The sequence below is a fragment of the Dromiciops gliroides genome, chromosome 1 (assembly GCF_019393635.1).
Source record: "Dromiciops gliroides isolate mDroGli1 chromosome 1, mDroGli1.pri, whole genome shotgun sequence".
In the NCBI taxonomy this organism is placed as follows: Eukaryota; Metazoa; Chordata; class Mammalia; order Microbiotheria; family Microbiotheriidae; genus Dromiciops; species Dromiciops gliroides.
In genome coordinates this window covers 605425277-605450661 of record NC_057861.1, presented here as the reverse complement: position 1 = coordinate 605450661, position 25385 = coordinate 605425277, and the positions used below count along the sequence as shown (strand labels likewise).

At 38.0% G+C, this 25385-nt stretch overlaps 1 protein-coding gene across 1 annotated transcript in view; it reads right to left on the bottom strand.

Moving 5' to 3' along the window:
• The window catches only part of FRMD3 (FERM domain containing 3), a 350587-nt gene that overhangs the window by 122827 nt on the left and 202375 nt on the right, over positions 1-25385 (bottom strand). The window contains exon 4 of the mRNA XM_043977037.1: positions 6311-6389. Within this exon, the coding sequence (XP_043832972.1) occupies positions 6311-6389 (79 nt within the window). The remainder of the gene's footprint in view (positions 1-6310; positions 6390-25385) is intronic.

The following is a 25385-nucleotide window of genomic DNA, read 5'->3' as shown; positions in this document are numbered from 1 at the left end:
TCTTTCATTCTCATCACATAGGATCATAGAGTTAGTTAGAAACGACCTGAGAGATCATTAAACCCTCATTTTACAGAAGAGGAAACTGAGGTCCTGAGATAATGAGTACCCAGGTCCCAGGTCCAAATTCATCATTCTTTACACCATGGTACATCCCTGGCCCATTTTTTTCTCCTCTATTATATCTCTCTCTGGGTACATTCTTCTCTTACACTATTTTTGATCGGGAATATGTTGCAGCCTATTCATGTCCAATGAGTGCTTCTCTCTTGTCCTTTGGAGAATTCTTAACTTTATTTCTTCAGTGGCTGTGAAATTCTACATTCATCAGCCATTACAGCATCACCAAAAGAATACTATTGTGTAGAAAAGGAGGATCTTTTGTTCCAGAAAGATATATAAGGTGTTGTGCAAAGTACTACACAATTTCTCAAAGGCAATCCAGCTTTTTTTTATCCTCTTGTTTAATTCTGTGTCCATGAGCTCATAGTCCATCTGTTGTGTTTGTCTAAGATATATGTACTTATGAGCCAACTCCACCCATTCACTTGAATATCATAGTTTCAACAACAGACATTCTTTAGTTATTTGATTTTTATAGTGTGGATAATTAGGCCAAACCCTTGAGGAATTATGAATTCATTTTAGATACTCAAAAATGTCCCAGGCAGTGATGCCATCAGGATGATGTTACATGTAAACACAAGCATGTGGAAGACCTTCCCATATTTGAAAATCCTTCAATTTGGACTATACTGGATACCCTCCAGGGTGATGGTATAAACATTTGGCAAAAATACAAAAGCACATATCTCCTTGTCCTATACCTCCTTTTATATTAAAAAGGTCATTTACAGAAGTAAAAATGATGGAGCATAATCTCTTCTTGATTTGAAAATGGTCCTTATCAGTATAGCATGATGAAGCCTGGCACTTATTCTTTTCATCGGCTCAAACCTTTTAAAAAGAGTTTCTCAACAATTTCCCTCCTCAATCCTCACATAGTCCTTGTGGAATAAGACAGTGACAGCATCCCCTTTCACAAGTAAGTTAACTTGATCAGTATGGACTGTCAGTCACCCACAATGGTCTGGGACAGAATTGGGTAATAAAATGCAGGATGTACTAATTTTGAAAATACTAATTGGCAAGAGAAATTCTACATTATACTTAATAATCACATTCCACTCCTTAATCTCCCTTCTGGACAGATACAATTCTAATTCTAATAAGAAGCAGGATGCTTAGCAGTCAGAAAAGGTCATTAAAATTGCACACTTTGATGCAGAATAATACCTCACTCCTAAATAACACATCCATCCTCTGCTTTAGTCATAGACTATGATTTGAGAGTTTCATGGGCCCTTAAAAAAGTTCAGCTACAACCTCCTTGTCTTAAAAAGTAAGAAAGTGGGTAGCAAACGGGTTAAATTGCTTCCCCAAAGTCATCAACTTCAGCCTGAACTCTCAATTTTCAAATGTGTTCTTCTTCTAAGACCCAAGATCATACAAAACCAAATCATGTCACATATGTTAGAAAGTCAAGAGTTATCTCCTGATGAATTAATGTTTGAATACAAATAGAATAAATTTTCTCCACTTTAACAATTTTAGCAGTTTTAATCAGTTTCATCTTTTTCCTGATAAACAAGGACTAACACTCTGTACTATAACATAAAGCTTAACAGTAACAACCACAAATCATTAACAATATATATATATATATATATATATTGCTCATATGTGTTCTCTAAATATAATCATGGATTCCTGCATATTTTACATAGCACACTGAACTTTGGAGTTCCTCATTCATTTACAAATGGGTTTAGGTACAATATACTCATTTCTATAATATTTGTTTTGTTCTGTTTTCCCTTTTTCTTTTTTGCAGGACAATGGGGGTTAAGTGACTTGCTCAAAGTCACACAGCTAGTGTCAAGTGACTGAGGCTGGACTTGAACTCAGGTCCTCCTGAATCCAGGACTAGTGCTTTATCCACTGCATCACCTAGCTGCTCCCTCATTGGATAATATAGCAAAAGACAGAATGGCAGCATGTATAGTCTGTAGAAAGCTAGCCTTGGAGTCAAGACAACCACAGTTTGAGTCTTATCTCTGACACCAACTAGCTACAGGACCAGGGGAATGTTCAATAAGGAAAAGAAAGTTTTTTGAGGATCATAGAAAGGGAAATAAAAGTATAAAAAGTCCAGTCTTTTATTCATCGAAACAAATAAGTCTTTTCCACTCTTTATAATTATTTCTGTCTTCTTAAATCTACCCCTTTGATCATTTTTCTTATTTCAAAAAGAGTTTTAATGGTGGAATTATCCTTAATGATAGTCAAAAAATACACAAATATTGCTAAATTGCCCCACTTATTTTTAAGTTTTCATTTCGATCATTATAAAATGGCAAATTGTTTTACAAATATGCAGGTAAACTAGATGTTTTCAATATTAACATTTCAAATCATAAGAATTCAAATTATTCGTAGTTCCTACATTATTTTTGAATTCTAACAGTCGTGTTGGTGGATACACAGTACTTTTCACCTGGATAAAAGGACAAGATTACCTTGATTCTCAATATTTCATCTTCTCAACATACTTAATTCAACAAAGGATAGTGAAATGTTTTCCAGATTATGACTTACATGAAAAAAGCCTGATCAGTAGTTAATGTCTACTAAATTGTGTTATTCTCTCAAAACTTATCAATCTTTCAATATAACATCTCCATATTTAATCTTTCAACTCAATAACATCTCCATCGGTATTGAAGAAAAATGTCTAATAAAAGTAAAATCTAACTCTTTGATGTACTTATCTAATCTCTACAAGTAGATATGGTCCTGGAGAGCAGCAGCTAGATTATACAAATCTATACCACCTCTCAGCATCATAGATTTAGAGCTGGAAAACATCACAGAAGCCGCCTAATTTTAAATCCTCATTAAGGTCCAGAGAAATTCACTGATTTGCATAGTCAGAATGAAATGGAATAATATAGCTGAAATGTGAATTCAAACCCTTAATTCCAAATCCAGTGAACTTTCCACTGGATTCCAAGACCATCCAGCATGGTGTGCCCACATCAAAGAAGGCAGAATTACAGTAGCTCAAAAGAAACATCTCCATCCCAAATGTTCATATGGACTATCTATGCCCAACCTGTGGTAGAGTGTTCTGATCAGCCAGTCAGACACACTGTACATTTACCCCAACATAGTGATGTCAATTTGGTGCTTTTTGAGTATGAAGGACAACGTCCAACCAACTTTCAACCGGATCTTGTTGTCTCCATTGGAGGTACTCAATGAGTTGTTGATGAATGAATTATTTTATTGTAAACAGAAAAAGACTACTTTATAGAAATGTTACAAGTATCTCTCAAACATTAAGTGCATTATTTTCCCCCTTCTCTACCTATCCCCTCAAAATACCTAAAAGAACTGTTCTGAGCAAATGAATAAGCTAGGAGAAATGACCTATCTATTCATTTTTAAAACCACCCGAAGCCCACTAAGACTAAGTTTTACCAAGTAGTCTTAAATAATGGGAAATCAAAGAAAAAGCTTCTCCTCAAAAATGGTAGAGATGGTAAAATGTATTAACATTTTTGTTAGAGCTACAAAAAGGCACCTTAGTTGAAAGATCATGATCTACAGTAACTTTGCAAAAACAATTGGGGCCAAGTCAAAAATAAGACTCTGAAACATATTTCTTCTAGTTGGCTCACTCATGTTCATTTAACAATTGCCTTTCATATCCATTAAAACACATACATGCATGCTATATAAGTACATATGGTTTGAGAATATCATTGAGAAATGGTGTTCATTTAGGCGGGTACTTGATGTGGGTGTACGTGTGTGTGCTCACATGCCTGTATCATATGTGTATTTTCATACCCATAAAAACATGTGTATTGTATTGTCTATAATATGATTTTGTGGACTATGTGTACGTATATGGTATTATGTATGTAATGAACTGTCCGTGCATGTGGTACATGTGTGTACACATATGTATGTGCACATATCAAAGACCCTCCTAAATTGGTTTAAACTATAGCACATTGCTTTGTGCAAGTCCACTATTTCTATTTAAACACAGATAAAATTGAGAAATGGAAGCTATAAGGGTCTCTCACAACCTCTTTCTTATGACATCGATATACTTGAAAAGCTCCAAATGGTCAGAGGTTTATTAACTTGATTTATATACTCACTATAAACTCCAAAAAAAAAAAAAAAGTCCAGCTTATTTAATGCGTGCTCAAGAAAGAGTGGGTAGAAGGGAGCCAATCATGTAAAAGAATTATGAAAGCATGATCAGATTAACAGCTATGATCTCCCTTCAATCATTTTAGCTGACTGCTAGAAAGGGAAGAAACCAAGCATCCAAACCAGATGAAGCAAACACAAGTTGGGCAGGCATTGCTGAAATAAACAACTGTCATTTTTACTACTATGCCAAAGGTACTATCATGTTCACTTTTCTCTCTTCCCTCCCCTGTCCTAATGAAGAACTAATCTAACCAATAACAAAAGCAGAGCTAAAAGGGGTAGAAAGGATCTGGAGAAAATGCCCGGCCCACCAACACTCTTTCCTCAACACTATGTCAACTTGCTGTCACACACAGGACTGCTGCTAAAGGAGGAAGAAGAAGAAAGAGAAGAAATGCAGACTGATAATAACAATAGCCAACATTTACACTGCACTTTGTAGTTTGGGAAACACTTATCATACCTAATCTCTTCTTTTCTTTTCTTTTTTTTTTTTGCGGGGCAATTGGGGTTAAGTGACTTGCCCAGGGTCACACAGCTAGTAAGTGTTAGGTGTCTGAGGCAGAATTTGAACTCAGGTCCTCCTGAATCCAGGGGCAGTGCTCTATCCACTGTGCCACCTAGCTGCCCCTTGTCATACCTAATCTCATTTGATCTTCATACTAATCCTATGAGGCAAGTGCGACATGTGTCATTTTATAAATGATGAAACAGGTTCAGAAAAGTGAGGTGATTGGCCTGTGGACACACAGCAAGTAAGTGTTAGAGGTGGAATTTGAACCCAGGTTTTCCTAACTCCAAGTCAAGCAAACTAGTTACTGTGTTACACTGGAGTAGAAGGTAGAAGAAAAGAAAATGGGGTGGTCTTAAAAGAGATTTGGGATGTACTAATCATCTCCAAATTCCTTTTAAAGTCAGGGAAGGTAAGCAAAATTTGCTAATTACAATTATCATCTATGTGTAAAATGTTCATCTTAATAAAATTTGTGCTATGATACAAATGCATTTTATGTGTAATATGTGAACTTGTGATCCATGTGAGTCCCCTTTATAATCAGCATATGCAGTATGTTTGTAAAGGTTTATAATTTTTAATTTACAAATTTTATAATAGCTTTATGATTATATTATTTTATAAGAAGTTTCTAATTTGTCAATTATTATATCTTTGCCGTATTTATGTATTCTGGTTAGAAGCATGATTTATTTTATGATGCTGTTTTATGCCAAGACCTTGGCCAGTAAAATAACCCCTAATTATTACATTGCTTCTATGTAAAAATAACATCTGCTTTACAGGGATCCACTTTCGAGAGAAATTTTCAGAAACATTGTGGTGAAGAGCAGAGATTTTAAATGGGAGGCTTGGCTTTCCTATATTAAAAAGGGTAGAGATGGACAAACTCATGCACTCCAACTTGCAGTCAAGGCCAAAATTATTACTTCAGGCCAGGATACTGGACATGGAGCTAGAGAAAGTGTTAGAAGTGGGGGCCCCAGCAGGTCACTTCTAGGAAAGGACCTTGAGAAAGTTTTGCTGTTCAGAGAAGAATGAGAGCCACGAACTAAGGATAGAGACAAGGATAGAGAAGAAGGATTTGTTTGGAAAGCTCAGTCTGGGACGAGGAGAACAGCTCTCGCTGTCAATCTCTCTTTTTCCTCTAGGAATTCTTTAGTTCTTCATGGATGCTCTCAGGTTCCTGCTGTTCTGCTTTGCCCTCCACATTGAAAACATTCTTCTTCTATTTTTAGCATCCCACTGGAAGCTGTTTCCTAAGGACGCCTCCCCCTTAAGCCGCTGTTCATTTGTGTGACTTAATTACACTCCCAAAGACAACTGTTTTAAAAATCCAAAGACAATTAAATGCTAAGGAAACACTACAAGCTGCAATGTGTGGTTCGGCACATGCCTTGTTAGTGCATTTCAGCACAGACGTAAGGAGAACTGGACAGCCAAACAAATGAGCCCCTGGCTTGTGGAGGGTGTGAATCGAATGCACAAACAAACAAAAAATACCTGGTGAGCTCTTCTTTAATCTTCAAAGGTTCGTGTGGGTAGAATTTCACTCTAAAGCACATGGTATATGGTGGATGAGCTGAAACATTATAAAGAAAAAGCATGAGAACAGCAGCAAAGAACATGGATTCAGACACAGGAAAGGCCGTCTTTAGAGACTAGCCCATGAGATGATTAGCTGGGTAATAACAGGCATTGCACTCAACAAAACAAAACAAAACAAAAAATCAAATTAATTCAAATGTATGAGAAGCCCAAAGCAAATGCAAAATACATAGATTGTGGTCAGTCAGCACATATATGACTCTCCACTACACAGCCCAGGTTTCTCTACCTAAGGAAAAAGACATTTACCCCATCTTGTCCTCATCAACTTCCTCCCCTGACCTGCCTATCAATCTCACACCTGCAAACGAACTGTACTTAAGCCCCAGTTAAGTGTTTAATCTGGTCACTTTGAGGTATAAAATATCACTGTACATGAATTAGTTGAGTCAACATGGAGGAATGCCTAAAATCAAGTGTAGGAAAATGAAGTGAGTGAATCCTAAGAGTAATCATACAATTATAGCTTTGGAGGCTGGAAGGACCTTAGTGGTCACTTAATTTAACCCCTTAAATTCAGAGACAAGTCAAATGAAGCCCAAAGAGGTCAAGTCACTTGTCTGAGGTCACAGAAAGTAGGATGCAGGGCCAGAACTTGAACCTGAGACCTCTACCTCAAATTCTGGTGCTATTTCCATCCCATGGGTAAATAACCTACTTGTTTATAAACATACTTAAAAGAATGACTTTTTTCTTAATCAAGTTAGTTGTACAAAGACTATAATTTTGGAAATGGAGTATTATCGTAATATCCTGACTTATCAAGTATCCCAGGCTCAACTTTCCTGTAGGGAGCATAGCTAATTGTGCCTTTTCCGTCAATATTTTTATGGATTTGCTATTATACACACAAGTCTTTTAGCTTTATTTCTTTTATACTTCTGTATGAAAGCATCGGGCATCAAATCAGTCCCCAAATCTCTTAATGCAGCAAAAAGTTGAGAACAGGAACAGGGAATTAGGAGAAATAGGGATCTATTCTATTCTCTCCTCCTCCTCCTCCCCATTTTAGAAAATGTTTTAGTGATTCTCTTCCCCGCCCCCCATGTCTATAACTACCCATTAAGTAATCTACTTATTCCCTCTCCCAGTAGAAGCCCTCCCGTGTAATAGTTAAGCAAAACAAATCAACACACAATGGCCATGTCTGAGATCTGTCTCATTCTATATTAGGTTTCCTTTCATGATAAGCTGTTGTTTTTAAATCACTGCTAAGCTCATAGGATCATCGAGCTGTGGCTAGCAGGGACATAAGGGACCATTAAATCTAACCCTCTCATTTATAGATGAGGACACCGATGCACAGAAAGGTTAAGCAACCTGTCCAAAGTCAAACATGTAATAAATGTCAGAAACAGGATGTGAACCTGGGTCTTCTGATTTCAAAACCTATGTTTTTTCCAATGTACCATACTGCATCTCTGACCAACTCTTTGATATCCAGGTTTTATAAAGATACAACACCAGAGATTGAATAAAGAACACATAAGTGAGGTTTTTTTTAGTAAGGAAAATATGCTCGTAAAACAGCCTGCTAGAAAGCATTCAATTCACAAGAACCCTCAGCATCATTCCAGGTTCCTCAACAGGAAAATCAGACCTTATCATAATTTCTAGTTCGCCTCCCCATCAGGAACTATAATCAGTTGGCACTATCCTGAGTCTGCTTGGGATAGATTAAAGAGAGAAATCTGATTTGATTCATTATGAGGGTAAAAGGAAAAAAAAGTACACTTTTAATACTTCACGGATTTATGGTTTAATTAGGTACATCCTACATCAATGGTGATCACAACCTTGTATACCTTAATCATTTATTGTTATTAGTTCACACAAACAATAAAATCATAAATGCTACAAGGCATCCTAGAAAAGATCCAATCCAACTCCTTCATTTTTAGAGATGAAGAAACTTAGACACTGATAAGTTAAGTGGCTTACCCAGGGTAATACAGTTGATAAGTGGCTGAGGCAGTATTTAAACTCAGGTCTTCCTAAATCTAAGTCCAGTTCCCTGACCACTCACTATGCCATAAGGCCTCTCAGATTTCTTGGGTCAAAAAAAAATTTATCGGGACAGCTAGGTGGTGCAGTGGATTAAGTACTGGCCCTGGATTCAAGAGGATCTGAGTTCAAGTCCAGCCTCAGACACTTGACACTTACTAGCTGTGTGACCTTGGGCAAGTCACTTAACCCTCATTGCTCCACAAAATAAAGAAATAAATAATACAAAATTATCACCACTGGGATGGGGGCACCACTCAATGGTATATATGAGCCAATACAAATTTAACTAGGCTAATCCTCCAATGACAGACACACAGCTGTTCATTGCCAGCATCCTTGGAAACTTAGTAGGACCACTAGAACTTATGTCCCATCAGCTTTGAGAACGAAGTTATCCCTAAGTTGTGATGTGGCAGCAAAGTAAGACACAAGAAGAAGATCTCATAAGCAGGAATATTTAGTCTTTATAGGAAAACAAAAATTTTCAATTCATTTGGGTTTTTATGCCATCTAAAAATACATATTTAATATAAAACACCAACATCTTCTGCTACCAGAAAGAGCTTAATTCCTTTATATCATGCCCAGAAATACAAAATTGCCATTACTTTTACATGATTCAAACTAATTATTTCTTTTTTCAAAACCCCTGGGCCTAGGCTTCCAATCTTGGATCTATAAGTACTTTTCCATTTAATACACGAGAGAAGAAAATCTTCTGGCTCTTAATAAATAAATTGTAGATAAGAATGATCCTAAGTCCTTTCCTAATCACTTATGAATTCTACTCTTTTTGTGATTGCGCCATTATGAAGACAATGAAGCAAAGGGCAAAAATGTGAGGAAAGGGAACTTTTAAAATGGGCAAGAAAACAGAATTCCAGGAAAGGGAGCTGAAATCAAATAAGAGAATTTATTTCCCATGGTTTCAGACATTTACTAGCTATGTGACCCTAGGCAAGAGGCTTAACCTCTATCTACCTCAGTTTCTTCAATTGTAAAATGGGGATTGTAACCTACCCCCAAGGGTTGTTTCAAAAAATCAAATGAAATAATATTTGTAAAGAACTTGTCACAGTGTGCCTAGCACACAGTAGGTACTTAATAACTGCTTATTCCCTTCTTCCTGTCTTCATGTACATCCATCTTCTATACTGGCTTTGATCCATATTGGAATAGAGAACAGGAGTCAAGATTTTCCTTGTGAGTTAAGCATTAACACCCAGGGTTACTCATTCTAGAACTGAACTCCCAGCTGGAGGCAACTCAGGAGTCCAATGATGTGAGCAGCCCAATTAGTGAGATTTTCTGTCCAGATGGCATCAATTAGGATGTTTTTCTACTCAAATAAATTTAAAATAATGACAGGGTTTTAAACTTTGGTGTCCTCCCTGAAGCTTTGAAAGAGTACCAGCAACTCAAAAAAGGCAATTCTCAGCTAAAAAGACAGATTTTATCAAATGACTCAATTTTTTCCCAAATTAAATGCAATAGCCAAATCTTAAATACCAAGGTCACAAAACCTATGCTTTGGTTCTTGGGAACTTAATTCACCTTTATTGAGCGCAGAAAATAAATGATAAACTTGTAGTTCAGGTAATAAAGGGGGTTCAGATATCCTTCCTGCTTTTGATGTGCTTAAGAATATCAGAAATGCCATATACTGAGCCAAACTCATGGTCCATCCAGCCCAATATCCTCTCTGTCAATAGCAACAAAGGACATCTTGTCCACAAATATAATAGATGCCCTCTGTGACATCATTCTAGATAGTTAATGACATACCACCTGATATCTCTTAATGATCTCTTTCATAATCTTTCACACACCATGCAAGAATTTATCTAGAGGGGACAGCTAGGTGGTGCAGTGGACAGAGCACCAGCCCTGGAGTCAGGAGTACCTGAGTTCAAATCTGGCCTCAGACACTTAACACTTACTAGATGTGTGACCCTGGGCAAGTCACTTAACCCCAATTGCCTCACTAAAAAAAAAAAAAGAATTTATCTAGAGACATCGAGTCAAGATGGCTGTCCAGCTCTCCCACACCTATTCCAGCAAAAACCTGAAAACAGCACTAAACAGAAGAACAATCAAAAATTCCAATGAAAACTACAATAAGTGACTTCTTCCATACCAGAACTGCACAAGTAGCCCACAGCCAATCGTCTATTAGTGTATGCAAACAATTCCACAGCCAGAGACATATATAGCCTACTGAGCTCTCTGTCTGGAGGTAACAAGAGTGCAGGGCTCCCCTGAGAAAGTCCCAGGGTGGTTGTAAACTTACAGTGGGGCCCATTTAAGAGCCCTTCACAAACTGACTTCAACCTACCTTTGCAAATTTATTTTGCATTCTTGCCTTTCATAGATTCTTAAGTCCTGCCAAGATGGCCTTCCTCAAACAGAACATTCCTTCTCTTATCTGCTGACACAGACTTTGTATAGGGCTGACCACCCTGGCTGGGATAGAGTCCCTCCTTACTTCTGTCCCTTAGAATCCCCAATTTTCTTCAAAACTTAGTTTCTTCCATTAGAATGTAGGCTCCTTGAAAACAGGGACTATTTTTGCCTTTCTTCATTTCCCCATCACTTAGTACAGTCCTTAATAAATGCTTAGCACAGTCCTCCTTCCACCTCTCTCCCATGCTTGTTGATGGCCTGACTCAAGGCCTACGTCCTACATGAGACCTTTCCTTATCCCTCCAGTTGCTAGTACCTCCTTCTGAATTAACTTGATATTTATTTAGGATATATTTACTCATAAATTTGGACAGCTAGGATCTGTGAGGGCATGGTAGCAACCGGTGGAAATAGGGCTCTGACCAGGACACACAAGGGAGCCAGGTTCCTATCACCATGTCCTAGGACTCCACAGAGGACCCTAGAAATTTAGTTCTCTGAACCCCAAAGATCCAGGAGAACCAGACTCAAGGAGATAGAGGTTAGCATAGAGCCTCAGGTCATCAAGGGAGAGATCAATCAAAGCCAATCACAGAAAAGCATGTCAGGGGCCAAGGTGTGACCTCATAACAAATCCTCTAATCAGGAACGAAAGCTAGAGAAATGACTAAGCCAAAGACCACCAAGTATAAAATATTATTATAGATCTGGAGATTTCCAACAAGGAGGGAAGAGCTCTATAACAGCTGCAAACAGATATTTTAAAAAAATGTATTTTCCTCAGTTCCTCAAGCACTGCATGAGTATACCTAGAAGAAGTAAAGCAAGAGATTTTTTAAAATGAAATGAAAGTTTCATAGGAAAGGACTGGAAGGAGAATAAATAGCTTAGAAGAGAAAATCAGGCAGTCACCATACCAGTCAACAGGCATTTATTAAGCACCTACTATGTGCCAGACACATTCTTAGCACTGAAAGTGATAAACCTTACTCAAGTAACAGATTCCCTTAAAACAAGAAAAGACCAAATAGAAATCAATGACTTTATGAAAGCAAGAAATAGTAGGAAAAAAATCCAGAGCTTCCATGTCAAAATAAAAATACTGAAGGCATCCAAGAAAAATAAACAATCCAATTACCAAGAAAATAGTATCACTAAAGATGTGGCTCGTTCACCCATAAACAAGAAGAGATCTTGAACTACAATATTCCAAAAGGCAAAAAAGATATTACCAAAAATAACCTAACCTGAAAAGATAAGCATCATCCTAAAAAACAGAACTTTCATGAAAATATGGTCTTAGAGATCACCAATACACACACAAAACATGAAATATTCCTTACTCACAAGTTTACTTCTAATGGAGAAGATACCATGTACATATGTAAGTCTACAGAGAAGAAGCACAAAATTTGGAATTAGGAAAGGCTTCATGCAAAAACTGGCACATGAACTGAGTCTTAAAGAAAGGAGGAGGGATTCTATGAGTCAGAGGGGAATAGAGGATGGCCACTGTAAAAACATAGAGATGGGTGAGGATTGTGAAGAACAGGGAGAAGATCAATTTAAGTGGATCACAGATAGTGTGACATAGATCACATCCAATGTGACTCAAAAGATAGGCTAAGTCCAGGTTGTATAGGGCTTTAAAGGCTAAACAGAGGAGTTTTTATTTTACCTTATAGGAAATAAAGAGCTATTGGAGTTGATTAAGAACAAAACTGGGGGGCAGCTAGGTGGCCCAGTGGATTAAGCACTGGCCCTGGATTCGGGAGGACTTGAGTTCAAATCCGGCCTCAGACACTTGACATTTACTAGCTGTGTGACCCTGGGAAGGCAATTGCCCCGTAAAAAAAACAAAACTGACATGGTCAGACCTGCATTTAAGGATCACTTATGCAACAGTGTGAAAAAACATACTAGTTGGAACTGAGAGATTTAAGGCATTAAGACCACTCAGGAGAGTGATGCGAAAATCCAGACAAGAAATGATAGCATCCTTCTATGAAGATAGCATCTGTATGAGTGCAGAGAAGGGGTAGCATGCACAAAATGTTGTGGAAACAGCAAGATTTGACAACTGATTGGATATGTGGGATGAGGGAAAGTTAGGAGTCTAGTATAATGCCAAGGTTATAAACCTTGGAGATTAGAAGAATGATAGTGCTTCTGACAGAAGTAGGAGACTTTGGAAGGGAGGAGGGGAAGATAATGAGATCTCTTTTGGATATGCTGAGTTTGAAATATCTCCAGGATATGTAGTATGAAATATCCAATTGGGAACTGGTGAAGCCAGGAGGGGTTGAAATTCAAAGGAAAGACTAGGAATGGATATATAGATCTGAAAGTAATATGCATAACAATAACAATTTAAGCTCATGGGAGCTGATGCAGTCGCCAGGAGAGAGAATGTAGCAAGACATGGATAGAGGGGGCATCAGCGTGGTTTGGATAATGAACAAGGAGAGGACACTGAAAAAGGAATGACTAGACAGATAATAAGAGATCCAAGAGAAAGGGGTGTCACAAAAACTCCGAGAGGAGAGGGAACTTAGGGAATCTCCCAGTTCCCTTCACTTTGAAAAGAAATGAATGCTTTATAGTGTTAACAAAAGTCAAGAATACATTTCAAGAAAAGAATGTTTTATGGTGTTAAAAAAAAGTCAAGAATACATCTCAAATTGTTTAAAAACAAAAATGAAATTCTTAAAGAGTCATCAAGTTATTCTTTTTTTTTCCATCAATTTATTCTTACCCAGAACTTTTGGACAACCCCTCCCCCAACCTCATCACTGAAAACTGTGTATGACCTTTAAGCACTTGCCTTCAGGCACAAAGACATGCCAAGAACATGCACTCATTTTGGATTCCTGCTATGAAAATTCCATTCCACCCCTCCCCCAAGTAGTTCTGGGATACAAAGGGCAGAATACTGACCCAAAGTGAGGCAGGGCAATGGCTTTGCCTGAGAAGGACTAGATTTTTTTTCCCTTGTTCCTTCTATGTTATATATTAAATGTAAAACTAGACTTGGAATCCAGGAGACCTGAGTTCTAGTCTTGCCCCAAACACCAACTAGCTATGTGACCCTGGGCAGATCACTTTACCTGCCAACTTTAATCTCTTCATCTTTAAAATAGGGATAATTATAGCACAGGATTGTTGTAAGGATCAAATGAGATAATAAATGTAAAGACTTCACAACCCTTCAAGTGTCATATAAATGTTGGCTGTTATTGTTGGTGGAATTATTGTTTCAACTACTTCATGGAAACAATGATCAATCCACCAAGAGTCTCTGGAATCAGTCATTCAGATATCCAAATAACATTTGGGAAGGAGTTATAAAGAATGTTTCTATACCTTTCATACAAATTATTTACTATTCTAAAATATTTAGCCTTCTAAGAATGATAATTATCTTACAACAGTATACCCCAGCTCTTTCAATAAGACTCAGATGTTCTCTATTCATCCACAAGTAACTATGTGAAAGTAAAGACTGAGGTACATTCACTCATATTCCCATCAGTTGATTTGATAAGTGAATTCATTCATGCCTTGTTCTATGATAAAATTTAAGGCACAACCACAAAATATTTTTGCAGATGAGAGAAATGAGGTCTCACTACTTTAGGATCCATACTGTGAAAATCAATAACTTGATTTGCTTGACACCTCCCCTCCCCAAATTATTTAGGTAACTAGAACAACTGTATGAGGACTAGCTTTATTGGCTGACATACCAACAATCCTTTGCAGTGATCAAGAGTAAACCTAGGGGCAGCTAGATGGCACAGTGGATAGAGCACCAGCCCTGGAGTCAGGAGGACCTGAGTTTGGGTCTGGCCTCAGACACTTAACACTTACTAGCTGTGTGACCCTGGGCAAGTCACTTAACCCCAATTGCCTCACTAAAAAAAAAAAAAAAAGAGTAAACCTAGCTGGATATGCAGAAAAACTCTGAAGCCAATTAAGCTCATACCATTTGTTATAATTTTGTTGTTGTTGTTGTTTTTTGGCAGGGCAATTGGGGTTAAGTGATTTGCCCAAGGTCACACAGCTAGTAAGTGTTAACTGTCTGAGGCCGGATTTGAACTCAGGTCCTCCTGAATCCAGGGCCAGTGCTCTATCCACTGTGCCACCTAGCTGCCCCCTCATACCTTTTTTGAAGCTATTTGAGCTATTTGGTGGTTTATGAACCTTCAAGAGACATTCTTCTCTTCAAAGACTTTCCTGACAGCAGATTATGAGACTATGAACATATCCTGTTTTATGGTCTGGGGAGACAACATTATCTCCGAAGACTCCCCTTAACTTTGGTAATGGGACTCTAGGAATATCCTGTTTTTGGAGGCAACTCTTTATCAAAGCCTTGAAATACAGACTACTTATTACCAAGGATGCCTTCTGATTTGTGTATCAAAGGGCCATAGCTCTGACACCTGGAATTCCTCACCCCCCCCCCACCCCCCACCCCCCGCAATTTGGGAATGAGGCTCACTGATTCATTCCTTTCTAAGCCTACCTTTTCCCCAAAATTCGTTACCTTCATTTGTTTAAAAAGTATATAAACTATTCCCGTCTACTACCTGGTGACCACAAGCTGGATAGTACCCATGTGCATGTTATTTTTTTTTCTTCCCTGCTTAATAAAAACCTTTTTTTAATTTCACAGTAATCATCTTCCTCTGGTTTTCTTCCATTTAGGGAAAATGGGGATTTAAATCTCAAGAACTGGCCTTTGCATTCTCTAGGTGTCTTCTCCTTTGGGGGAAAGAGAGAGCTAAATTCCCTCAAGAAATTGTTTGCCTTGGTTTACAATACTTTGAAATAAAATAGCCCCTTCTTCTAAAAAACAAAAAAAAATGGACTGAATGAACAATTAATTGGGCTTAAAAATAACAAGTAAGAATAACCAAACTAATTCTTATAGACACAAGCACATCATGATGCCTGAAACAATTTCTAGTGCCTAAAAGTATGCTGAGACCAGCTTTGAACAAGTTGCCAGAGCCAACTGTCAGATTTTCAGTGTAAACAATTACACCTCAAGAAACCTCCAAACTCTACGAATCAGGGCTTAATTTATTGTTTTGTTGATTGTCTAGATTTAAGAAAGTGATAGAGAAAATGTTAATAGTGTAGATTAAACTTTAAAGTGTGTCTGGCATGATTTTTTTCACCAGAGAGCCTATTATTAAGCATTTACCAGGGCATCTCTGCCACAACTCTTCTACCACCCCATCTTTTGTTTTTTTAAATGCAAATACCATTCTCAGAGTAACTAAGAAACAGCAGAATATAATGGAAAGAGTGATACTTGAAGTGGAGAATGTTAAAGAAATGTTAAATAGAAGAAACCCCAGGTCCAAAAAGGAGAACCTGGAATGAACCAGAGTCTGATCACAGTTTACATAGATTATAAATACATTTATTGCCTGAGAAGAAAAAAAACTTGCAAGCTGGAACAGTATCAGTGTTATACTATATTCAAGGCCCTAGATGGAAAGGGTGAGGTATTTATACTTTTCAAACAAAGGGAGGCAGGGAATTTGGGGAGAAAGGTGGGAAATCCTAGAAAGAAATGAATCAGTCCCCATTCCCAAGGAAGGAGAGATCCAGGAAGGGGAGTGAGAAATTCCAGGTGTCAGAGCTATGGCTCTTTAATACACAAATCAGCCTGACAGTCAAGGCTTGAGTGCAAACAATAACATAAAGGGATGTAAAACAGGAAGTCACTGCAGATAAGGATGTCTCTTGAAGATCCATAAACCACCAAATGGCTCAGGGTCTGCTTCAAAGCTTGTTTGAGCTTAATTGGCTTCAGAGTTGCTGATTTTCTGCATGTCCAGCTAGGTTTACTCTCAGTCACTTCAAAGGACTGTCAAAACCAATACAATCAGTCCTCATACAGTTCTTCTGGTTACCTGGATAATTGAGGAGGGGGTACCACAGGCAGTAGAATAAGGGGAGGCTCAAGCAAATCAAAGTATCCATTTCCCACAGGAATGACCTGGGTTTAAAACAGTCTCTGATTCATATTAGCTGTGTGACCATAAGCAAGTCACTTCATGTCATCAATATAACAGGAATAATACCTGTACTATATACCTCAAATTTTGTTTTAAATGCTTTGTAAATCTTAGAGTACCATGGAAATGTCATCTATTACTCTAATATGCCAATGGATTTCTGACCTCATTGATGTAAGTACTTCCTCCAAAAGTGCAGATGTCAACCCATCTATGGCTGCCCATCCTGCCTGATTCTTGGATAGATCTTCTCATAAGTTTGCCACAGTGATTCACCCAATGAGCTAGGCACCTTCCTCACTTCTCTTGACATTGTGCTGATGCCAAAGGGGTTATCCCTCTCCTTTTTTTTTCTCATACATTTCTTTGGTGATATCCTTTATCCTTCTCCTTTGTCATCCTTTGTATGCAATTTGTGGCAGCCTATTTATACCAACATCCACCATTAATTACCCTTTGCATGGTCCTCAATATCAATTGAGGCTACAGTATTTCATGATCTAAAATTCAGAGGTGCCAGACTCAAGCTCTCCAGCCCACAAAACTCAATCAGGGCTGAACTAGATTAAATTATAATTGGAATATGTTTAGCAAAATAAATTAAGTACAACACAACATAGTGTTAATTTGTTGTTTTCTAAGACAATCTACAGCTCTAGAGGTGATTTTTATTTGAGTGTGATACCACTGACTTACATCACTAAAAGAATATTCATATTAAACTGTTGGGCTTTTGCTTCAGAGAGAAATTTGAAGTCTTTAAAAGAAATCTGCAATTTCTCAAAGGCAAGCCCAACCTCCTCCCTTCCATTGAATTTTGGGCCCAGCTTATTGTCCATTTGCAATGTCTGTCCACTACATAGGGGTGTGTATGTATATACATATATTGTGTAATAAGAGATAAGCTTATTAGCTATTATTACCTACATTTTCCTTCCAGATGCACTTCTTTCTAATTTCTTCTAATTCCATTCTTTACCCTCATATCCTTACCCCTTTGTTCTTTCTCTCTCTTTATTTGTAACACCTATAATCAACTCATTCTTTCCCTCACTACTTTTTCCCCCCAACAAGCCAGGCTTGTGTCATTAGGTAGTTAACTAAAACAAAACCATTGTTTTTAATCCCTCTATGGTGACTGCACTGAAATAGGGACTAATCACAATTGTAAAGTACCTTAGCTTGATTAAAGTATTTAGCTTAATAATTTAAGTCTCTTCTATAGGCTTTATGCTCCTACTAGCTTCACATAACAAAAGATGATGTAGAATTGGTTCTTCTCTCCATGAATTTATTCAGTCATCTTAAATTTTAAATGCTCATTCTTTTTTCAAAAAGGGAGCTTAGCTTTAGCAGGGAAATTGATTTGAGAGTCCTAGATCTTTAAGTTTATAATATCCTAGTTTCTTCTTTTGTTTATCATATTTGTAAAAAAAAAAATCTTGAAAATTTCGAATTGTTGGTTTTTTTATATGATGGCTTTCTTTTTTATACTGCTTGTAAGATCATCTCCTTGCTATTGTAATCTTGGAGCTTGACAATGATGTGGCTGGAAAAACTGAAGCTTTAATTTACAGTTTAGGGAACTTGTGACTTTTGTCAATTTGCAAATTATTCCTATGTTTTTTCTGGAAATTTTTCTTATATGATTTCCTCAAATTAAGTGGTAATATCCTTCTCTAAATAGTTTTTGGGAAGTCTGATAATTCCTCATTTTTCTTCTCCTTGATTTGTCTTCCAGATTGATCATTTTTATCATCAATACTTCTAAATCCTTTTTTTTCCAATTGAGTAATTTTCTGCATCTGTTTTTCAGCTTCTACTGCTCCTTCTGCCCTCCAGCAAAACAATTCTACTTTTCACCAATCTATTGTTTTGTTTATATTATCCAGGATGTTTCTATGGTAATAAATCTCATCATCATCTTGTACTGAGATTCCAAAGTCACATTCAGTTATTTCTTGATTTCATCTCATGATATAATTGCTCAATGTGTTTATTCATTGATTTCCTTCATTTTACTGTGCCTTGGGAAAATTCCAGTTTTATTTCGGATGGTATTGTTGGTATTGTTTTGGTATATTTATCTCCTAGTACTTTTGCCTCTACCTACTTTAATCCATTATGCAACCAACATTTATCAAATGTTTGGGGAAAGCTGGTAGCACAGTGGAGAGGACTCTGGGTCGTAGAATCAAGAAGACTTGAGTTCAAATAGTTTGCATTAGTTTCCTTAACTGTAAAAAAAAATAGGAATAATAACAGCACTGACACAGGGTTGCTGTGAAGATCAAAGGAGGTAATACCTGTAAAAGTGCTTAGCATAGTGCCTGGCAAAGAGCCACTAAATAATTCTTCCCTTTCTTTCCCTTCCCTTCTTCCCCTTCACCCTCAAATAAGCATAGGCAGAATTGCTTGGCCAGAGATTCTAGAAGAGAAGACTATTCAAGAAGGGCTGGGAGGATCTCAGAAAAGAAATTCTCCCAAAAAAATTACAAAAGATCTCAAATAGGAATATAAGGGGAAGGTATTTAAAGAGACTAGTGATTATTTAAGAATCTTTCCAATGAGCTCAGGTCAAAACGTACATACAAAAAGCATGCAAAGAAGAGATTATGACTAAAGATGAATTTTTAAAAAATACTACGGGGTTAAAAGAGCAGCATCAGAAAGGCTAAAGCCCAGAATGAGCTAAGGCTTGCAAAAAAAAAAAAAAAAGGGAACAACAAAACCAAATGTCTTTTTACATATGTTCTAAACCAGGAACAAAGACTATGCGCACTGACTTGGAGTGAATGGAATAATATTTAACAGATAATGGGAAGGAAGCTAAAATATACAACTTCTATGTTGATTTCTTTTTTCATCAAAGAGAATGATTCTTAGATTAGAAAGGTTAGAACAGACACAGACTAGAGCAGAGATTCTTAACCTGTGTGTGTGTGTGTGTGTGTGTGTGTGTGTGTGTGTGTGTGTGTGTCCCAGTTTCCTTTGTCAGTCTGGTAAAACCTATGCATACTTTCTCAGAATTGATGCTTTTAATCAATTGAAAGCAATCCTAAATTTCTATTAGAAATTAGTGGGGAAAAAAATTTTAAAGGAAAAAAAATAAGAAATTAGTGAAAATATGGGTGTAAGTTTTTTCCCATCTAAGGGCATGCTGTGAACCCTTAGTCTAGAGGGAACTGAAGTACAATATTGGCAAGGAGATAATAAGATCTCCTGGCTGCTATAAATGAGAACAATTTTTCTGGCAAAGAGGAATTACATTCCAGAATATTGAAAGAGATGTGATTACTGAATCACTGTTTATAATATTTGGGAAATTACAAAGGATAAAAGATATGCTGAAAGAGTAAAAGTTATCTTAAATTTCAAGATAGAAAAAAAATAGGTATATATTAGTATACATTGCAAACTGTATACTGATGAGTGTTGTTGGGGACCTCAGACACTTACTAGCTATGTGATCCTGGGCAAATAACTTGACCTCTGTCTGCCTTGGTTTCCTCTACTGTAAAATGAAGATAAAAATACTACCTACTTCCCATGATTGTTGTGAGGAGAAAATGAGATAGTATATGTAAACACTTAGCGCAGTGCCTGGCACATAGTAGGTGTTTAATAAATGTTTGCTTCCTTCTTTTCCATCTTCCTGCAAAGTGTAACTAGTAATACCTGCCCTGTTTACTTCCACAGGTTGCTATGAAAATCAAATAAGATAATGGATGTAGCATTATTTTGTAAATTGTAAAGAATTATACAGATGGAAGATATTATGATTATCTTTTAAGGGAAGCAATAGTCTGAAGTTACATTTGTGACTTTGGACCCCACCTTTTTGTTGTTGAGTTGTTTCAGTCATGTCTGACCCTTTGTGATACCATTTGGGGTTTTCTTGGCAGAGATCCTAGATTGTTTTGCCTCTTCCTTCTCCAGCTCATTTTACAATGAGGAAACTGAGGCAAATGGGTTAAGTGACTTGCCCAGGGTCACAGAACTAATAAGTGTCTAAGGTTGAATTTGGGCTCAGGAAGAGGAGTCTTTCTGACTCCAGGTGTGATGCTCTATCCATTGCACCACCTAGCTACTTCAGCTTCCTCAGTTACAAAATGAGTTAGACCAGAAAATCTCGGGGGTCCCTTTAACCTCTCAACCTATGATCATTTGTCTGAGGAACTCCCAGGGTAGAACTCCCTGAAGGGATGACCTGCTACTTCTTGGTAACTCATTCAAAGGATTATACACCTAGAATAGAAAGGGACTTCAGTGGCCACCACATCCAACTCCCTCATTTTACAGATTAAGAAACTGAGTCCCATGGATGTTAAATGACTTGTCTGAGGTCTCAAAGACACTAAACTATTAGCTTTCTTACAGCCTCAGAGAGCAGACTGGAGCACTAAGAGGTTAAGTGACCTTCTCAGATGGTCACAGAGCTTGAAACAAAGTATTTCTGACTCCAAGGCCAGGTCTCTACCCATGATGCCTTGTAGGTTCTCATTCTTCCTTATTGTTCATCATCATCCCACCCACTTTAAATTCTTGAAAAGACCTCAAACCCAAAGACCAAAGAACCCCAGAGGAAAAGGACCCACTATTTGTCTTACCTCAGTGACCTAATTCTTATTATATGTTTAAAAGGTAGCTAGCCGACATAGTGCAGAAAGTAAATGAACGAGGATATATCATCATTAGAGGAAGAAATCACATTGTAATGTCAGGGTTTCCTATGAAAATATAATAATTTCCAGGAAGTACTAATATGGAAACCTACCCATAACATGACTAAAATATTTATATAAAATGTGAGTCAATCCTGTGTATTACTCTCTACTGGCCTATATTTGCATATAAATGTTATTCCCAGTACCTAGGGGTCAGTAAACATAATACAGATGCAACCCTCACTATTCTGCCTGAACAATTAGGGCTCAAACATCTCCCAGCCAAGGGAAAGCACACTGGCTGCTTTTGAGGATAAATCGGGTTTTCTTCCATCTTTGTCTCTGTTCTTTGTATACAGTCTCATGCCTCATCCTTCAATTCAACCTAAATAAATTAATCTTCCAATCTCTCCAGAAGTTTGTTGTTGTTGTTTTGAATGACCCATACAATTAGAATCAGAAAGAAGCACTTCACCAAAAGAAAGGTTTAGGTGAGGTGCCCCCAAAGTCTTAGTGCATTTGTAAGCAAACAACACTCAGAGTTTTGGAAAACCCAGTATTTTTAAAAATTCCCTTGTTTCTCATTAAAATTGCTCAGGTTTGGGAGAAACCATGGAATTTTTGAGCCGGCTGTTGCTGAATCATTTCTCAGTCATGTCTGACTGCATTTGGGGTTTTCTTGACAAAGATATTGGAGGCATTTCCTTCTCCAGCTCATTTTACAGAAGAGGAAACTGAGGCAAATAGAATTCCCAGCTAGTAAGTGTCTGAGGCCAGATTTGAACACAGGAGCGTGAGTCTTCCTGACTGTAGGCCCCTCACTCTAACCACTGTGTCACTTACTCTCCTGGAGCTGAAAAGTACTTTAAAGATGAAAAATTCAGTCTGACCTTTTCATTTGACTAGTGAGGAAACTGAGACACAGTGAAGTGATTTCCTTAAAGTCACAGAGAGAGGAATAGGAATAACCAGGTTTCCTAGAACATCACTCTTTGCACTGTACAACCCTACTTCTACGATGCTTACTTCATGCATTAGTACAAAGGGATGAAAAGAGCCTCTATTATTATACTCACCTGTGACATCCATACCATGGCCAAAGTCAATGATTTCATTTTAATATAATTATCATAACCATTTGACTTATTATCAGGCTTCATATGCCTATGAATGAGAACCACTTTATGAACATTTTCAACTAGGCAGGTGAGACTTACCTCACCTAAGTGAACAATGCCAAATCTTCTGGAAAGGGGACCATTGGAATGAAAAGACTCATAGTTTCACTCCTTATAACACTGCCCATTACCAAGTACAAATATCCCTCATTTTTAGAAAGAATAATACTTACTAGCTGTGAAATTATGGGTAAATTACTTAAGGTCTCTAAGACTCAGTTTCTTCATTTGATAAATGAAGATGATAAAAAGAGTTTCTGTTTTGCAGAGTTGTTGTGAGGATCAAAGGAGATACCAATAAAGCTTTAGCAAACCTCAAAGGGTTATGTAAATGCAAGCTACTATTAGAGTAAGAGACTTAATAGTGCCTAGCACATAGGATTTAGATTAATTTAGGAGCAGAGAACCACAGACTTTGTGCTGATATGAAGTTTAAATGACTTACTCAATGTCACACCCATTTATAACTGGCAGAGCTATGCATGCTTTCTGTCTCTCCTCTCTTCTGTCTCTCTCTTCTTCCCACCCTTCTTCCCTCGCTCCCTTTCTCTTCTCTTCTCTCTCTGTATCTCTTTGTGTTTCTCCATCATTCTCTCTCTCTCTCTCTCTCTCTCTCTCTCTCTCTCTCTCTCTCTCTCTCTCTCTCTTTCCCTACCAGACTACCAAAGGGGTCCATGATACAAGAAAAGTTAAGAACTCCTCATGCACTATGCCATAAAGTCTTTCAATCAAGATAAAGAAGTAATAAATGGCTTCCAGGGTCTGGGGAACATCAATATTTTCAAAAAAGGGATAGACGGGCAACTTCTAAGTTAAGGCAAAGACTTGACAGCTGGAACAAAAAAAAAAACAAACTTGGGAGTGAAGACAAGGAAAAATGCTCTTGAGACATTATTTCCCTAGGTCTACAGAGTCAAGGGGAGAAGAAATACTGAGTGTATTTCAGATCTGAAGTCTTGAACAAAGAATCAGTCAGGATGATGGGAAGCACGGAAGGGGAACCCTTCTACCACAGACCTGCAATCCTACACCCAGAATTAAGGGATAGGAAAATAAATTGGGGAAGACTGACACCTTGGAGCTTGGCCCAAACTAAGTCCATCAGAAAGAAACTTAGAATTGATCTAAGACCTAGCCCAAGTAGGACTGAGGTCTGGCTGACTCTTACTAGAAAACTAGCAGAAGTGAAAGTCAATCAAAAAGAGTTAGAAAAGTGTAAGCCTTACTTCCCTGTAGGCAGTATTTAGGTTTTATGCCAGCCTTCCTCTATTTTATTCCTTAAATAGAATACTGCCCCCCACCAAAATTATATAAAATAAATCAAATAATACTGTTATGGCCCTAGCACCCCAGAAGTTTTCTGGGGTACATCAAAGAACCATCTCCTTGAGAAACTAAACCAAAGGACAGACATACCTAAAGAGATAAGTGGAACTGGATCAAGACTCATCTAGCTCCAGGACCACCACCCTTCATTCCAGTCTCCCCCACCCCTGGGGAGATAAGATTAGGTGTGGCTGCTGCCTTTGTGGCTTCAGGAGGAGAGAGATGGCTTGAGAGATCCACAGCCACCCCTCATCTAACTCCCCCAGCCACCACCAGTGGGAGATGGTCTTCCCTCAATAAGGGAACTTTCCACAGTCAGATGATCACCCCCATCAGTCCTCTATAAAAGTAGCTGCCTGTCTCCTGCTTGAGGAGATTGGTATCTCAGAGCCACACTCTGTGCCATGCCTTCTCCCCATGAGAAGAAGTCCAAGGATTCCTCTCTTGGTTTCCTTTCCCCAGCCCCTAAATAAACTATTATCTTATTCTATTGGATTTGTGTGCAAGAGGGTGTAATTCTTTAAAGACGAATTCCTAAGAACCCTAACTCCTACCCCTATCCCAAACCCCCACCCTATTTTCCCCATAACATACAATCACGCATGTTTTACAAAATATGATTGATAGATTTGGAGGTGATAGTCAGCCAGTCAGTTAATATTTAGTAAGGCCCTACTCTGTGCTAGGTACTCTATGAATTGCTGGGAGTATCGAGAAGGGCCAAAGCAAGTCCTGTCCTCCAGGAGTTTATAGCCTAGGAACCAGAGATTATCTATCCCCAAAACTTCCCCCTCCGATGGCCTCCCTTCTTCCCTGCCCTTTGACATATTCCAGGGGAAAGTTTCTCAGTTTGGGGACTCTGAAAGATTAATTGACCTCTTTGGTCACACACCTAGCAAATGACAAAGCCAGAAACTGAGCCCAGCTGGGTCTTTTTGATTCCAAAACCTATCTCCTTTCCACTACACTATGTTTCCTTCTTCCAATCACATGAGCACATCGTTTTTATTTTTAGCCTTCACACACTGTTAGCCTAGCAAAGTGTCTCAGGGTCTCCCCTCAAACATAGTAGGCCTTTGATAAATATCTGATGAACTGTTATGGTCAAGGGGTACCTCAGAAGTTTTCTGGGGGAAATCAAGGAACCTTGAGAAACTAAAGGACAGACACACCTAAAGAGATAAACAGCACTGGATCTGGACTAAGTTAGCTCCAGGACCACCATCCTTCATTCCAGTCTCCCCCACCCCATGGGGAGATAAGATTAGGTGTGGCTGCTGCCTTTGTGGTGTGAGGGAGACAGATGGTTTGAGAGATCAGAGCTGCCTCTTACCCAACTTCCCCCAGCCACCAC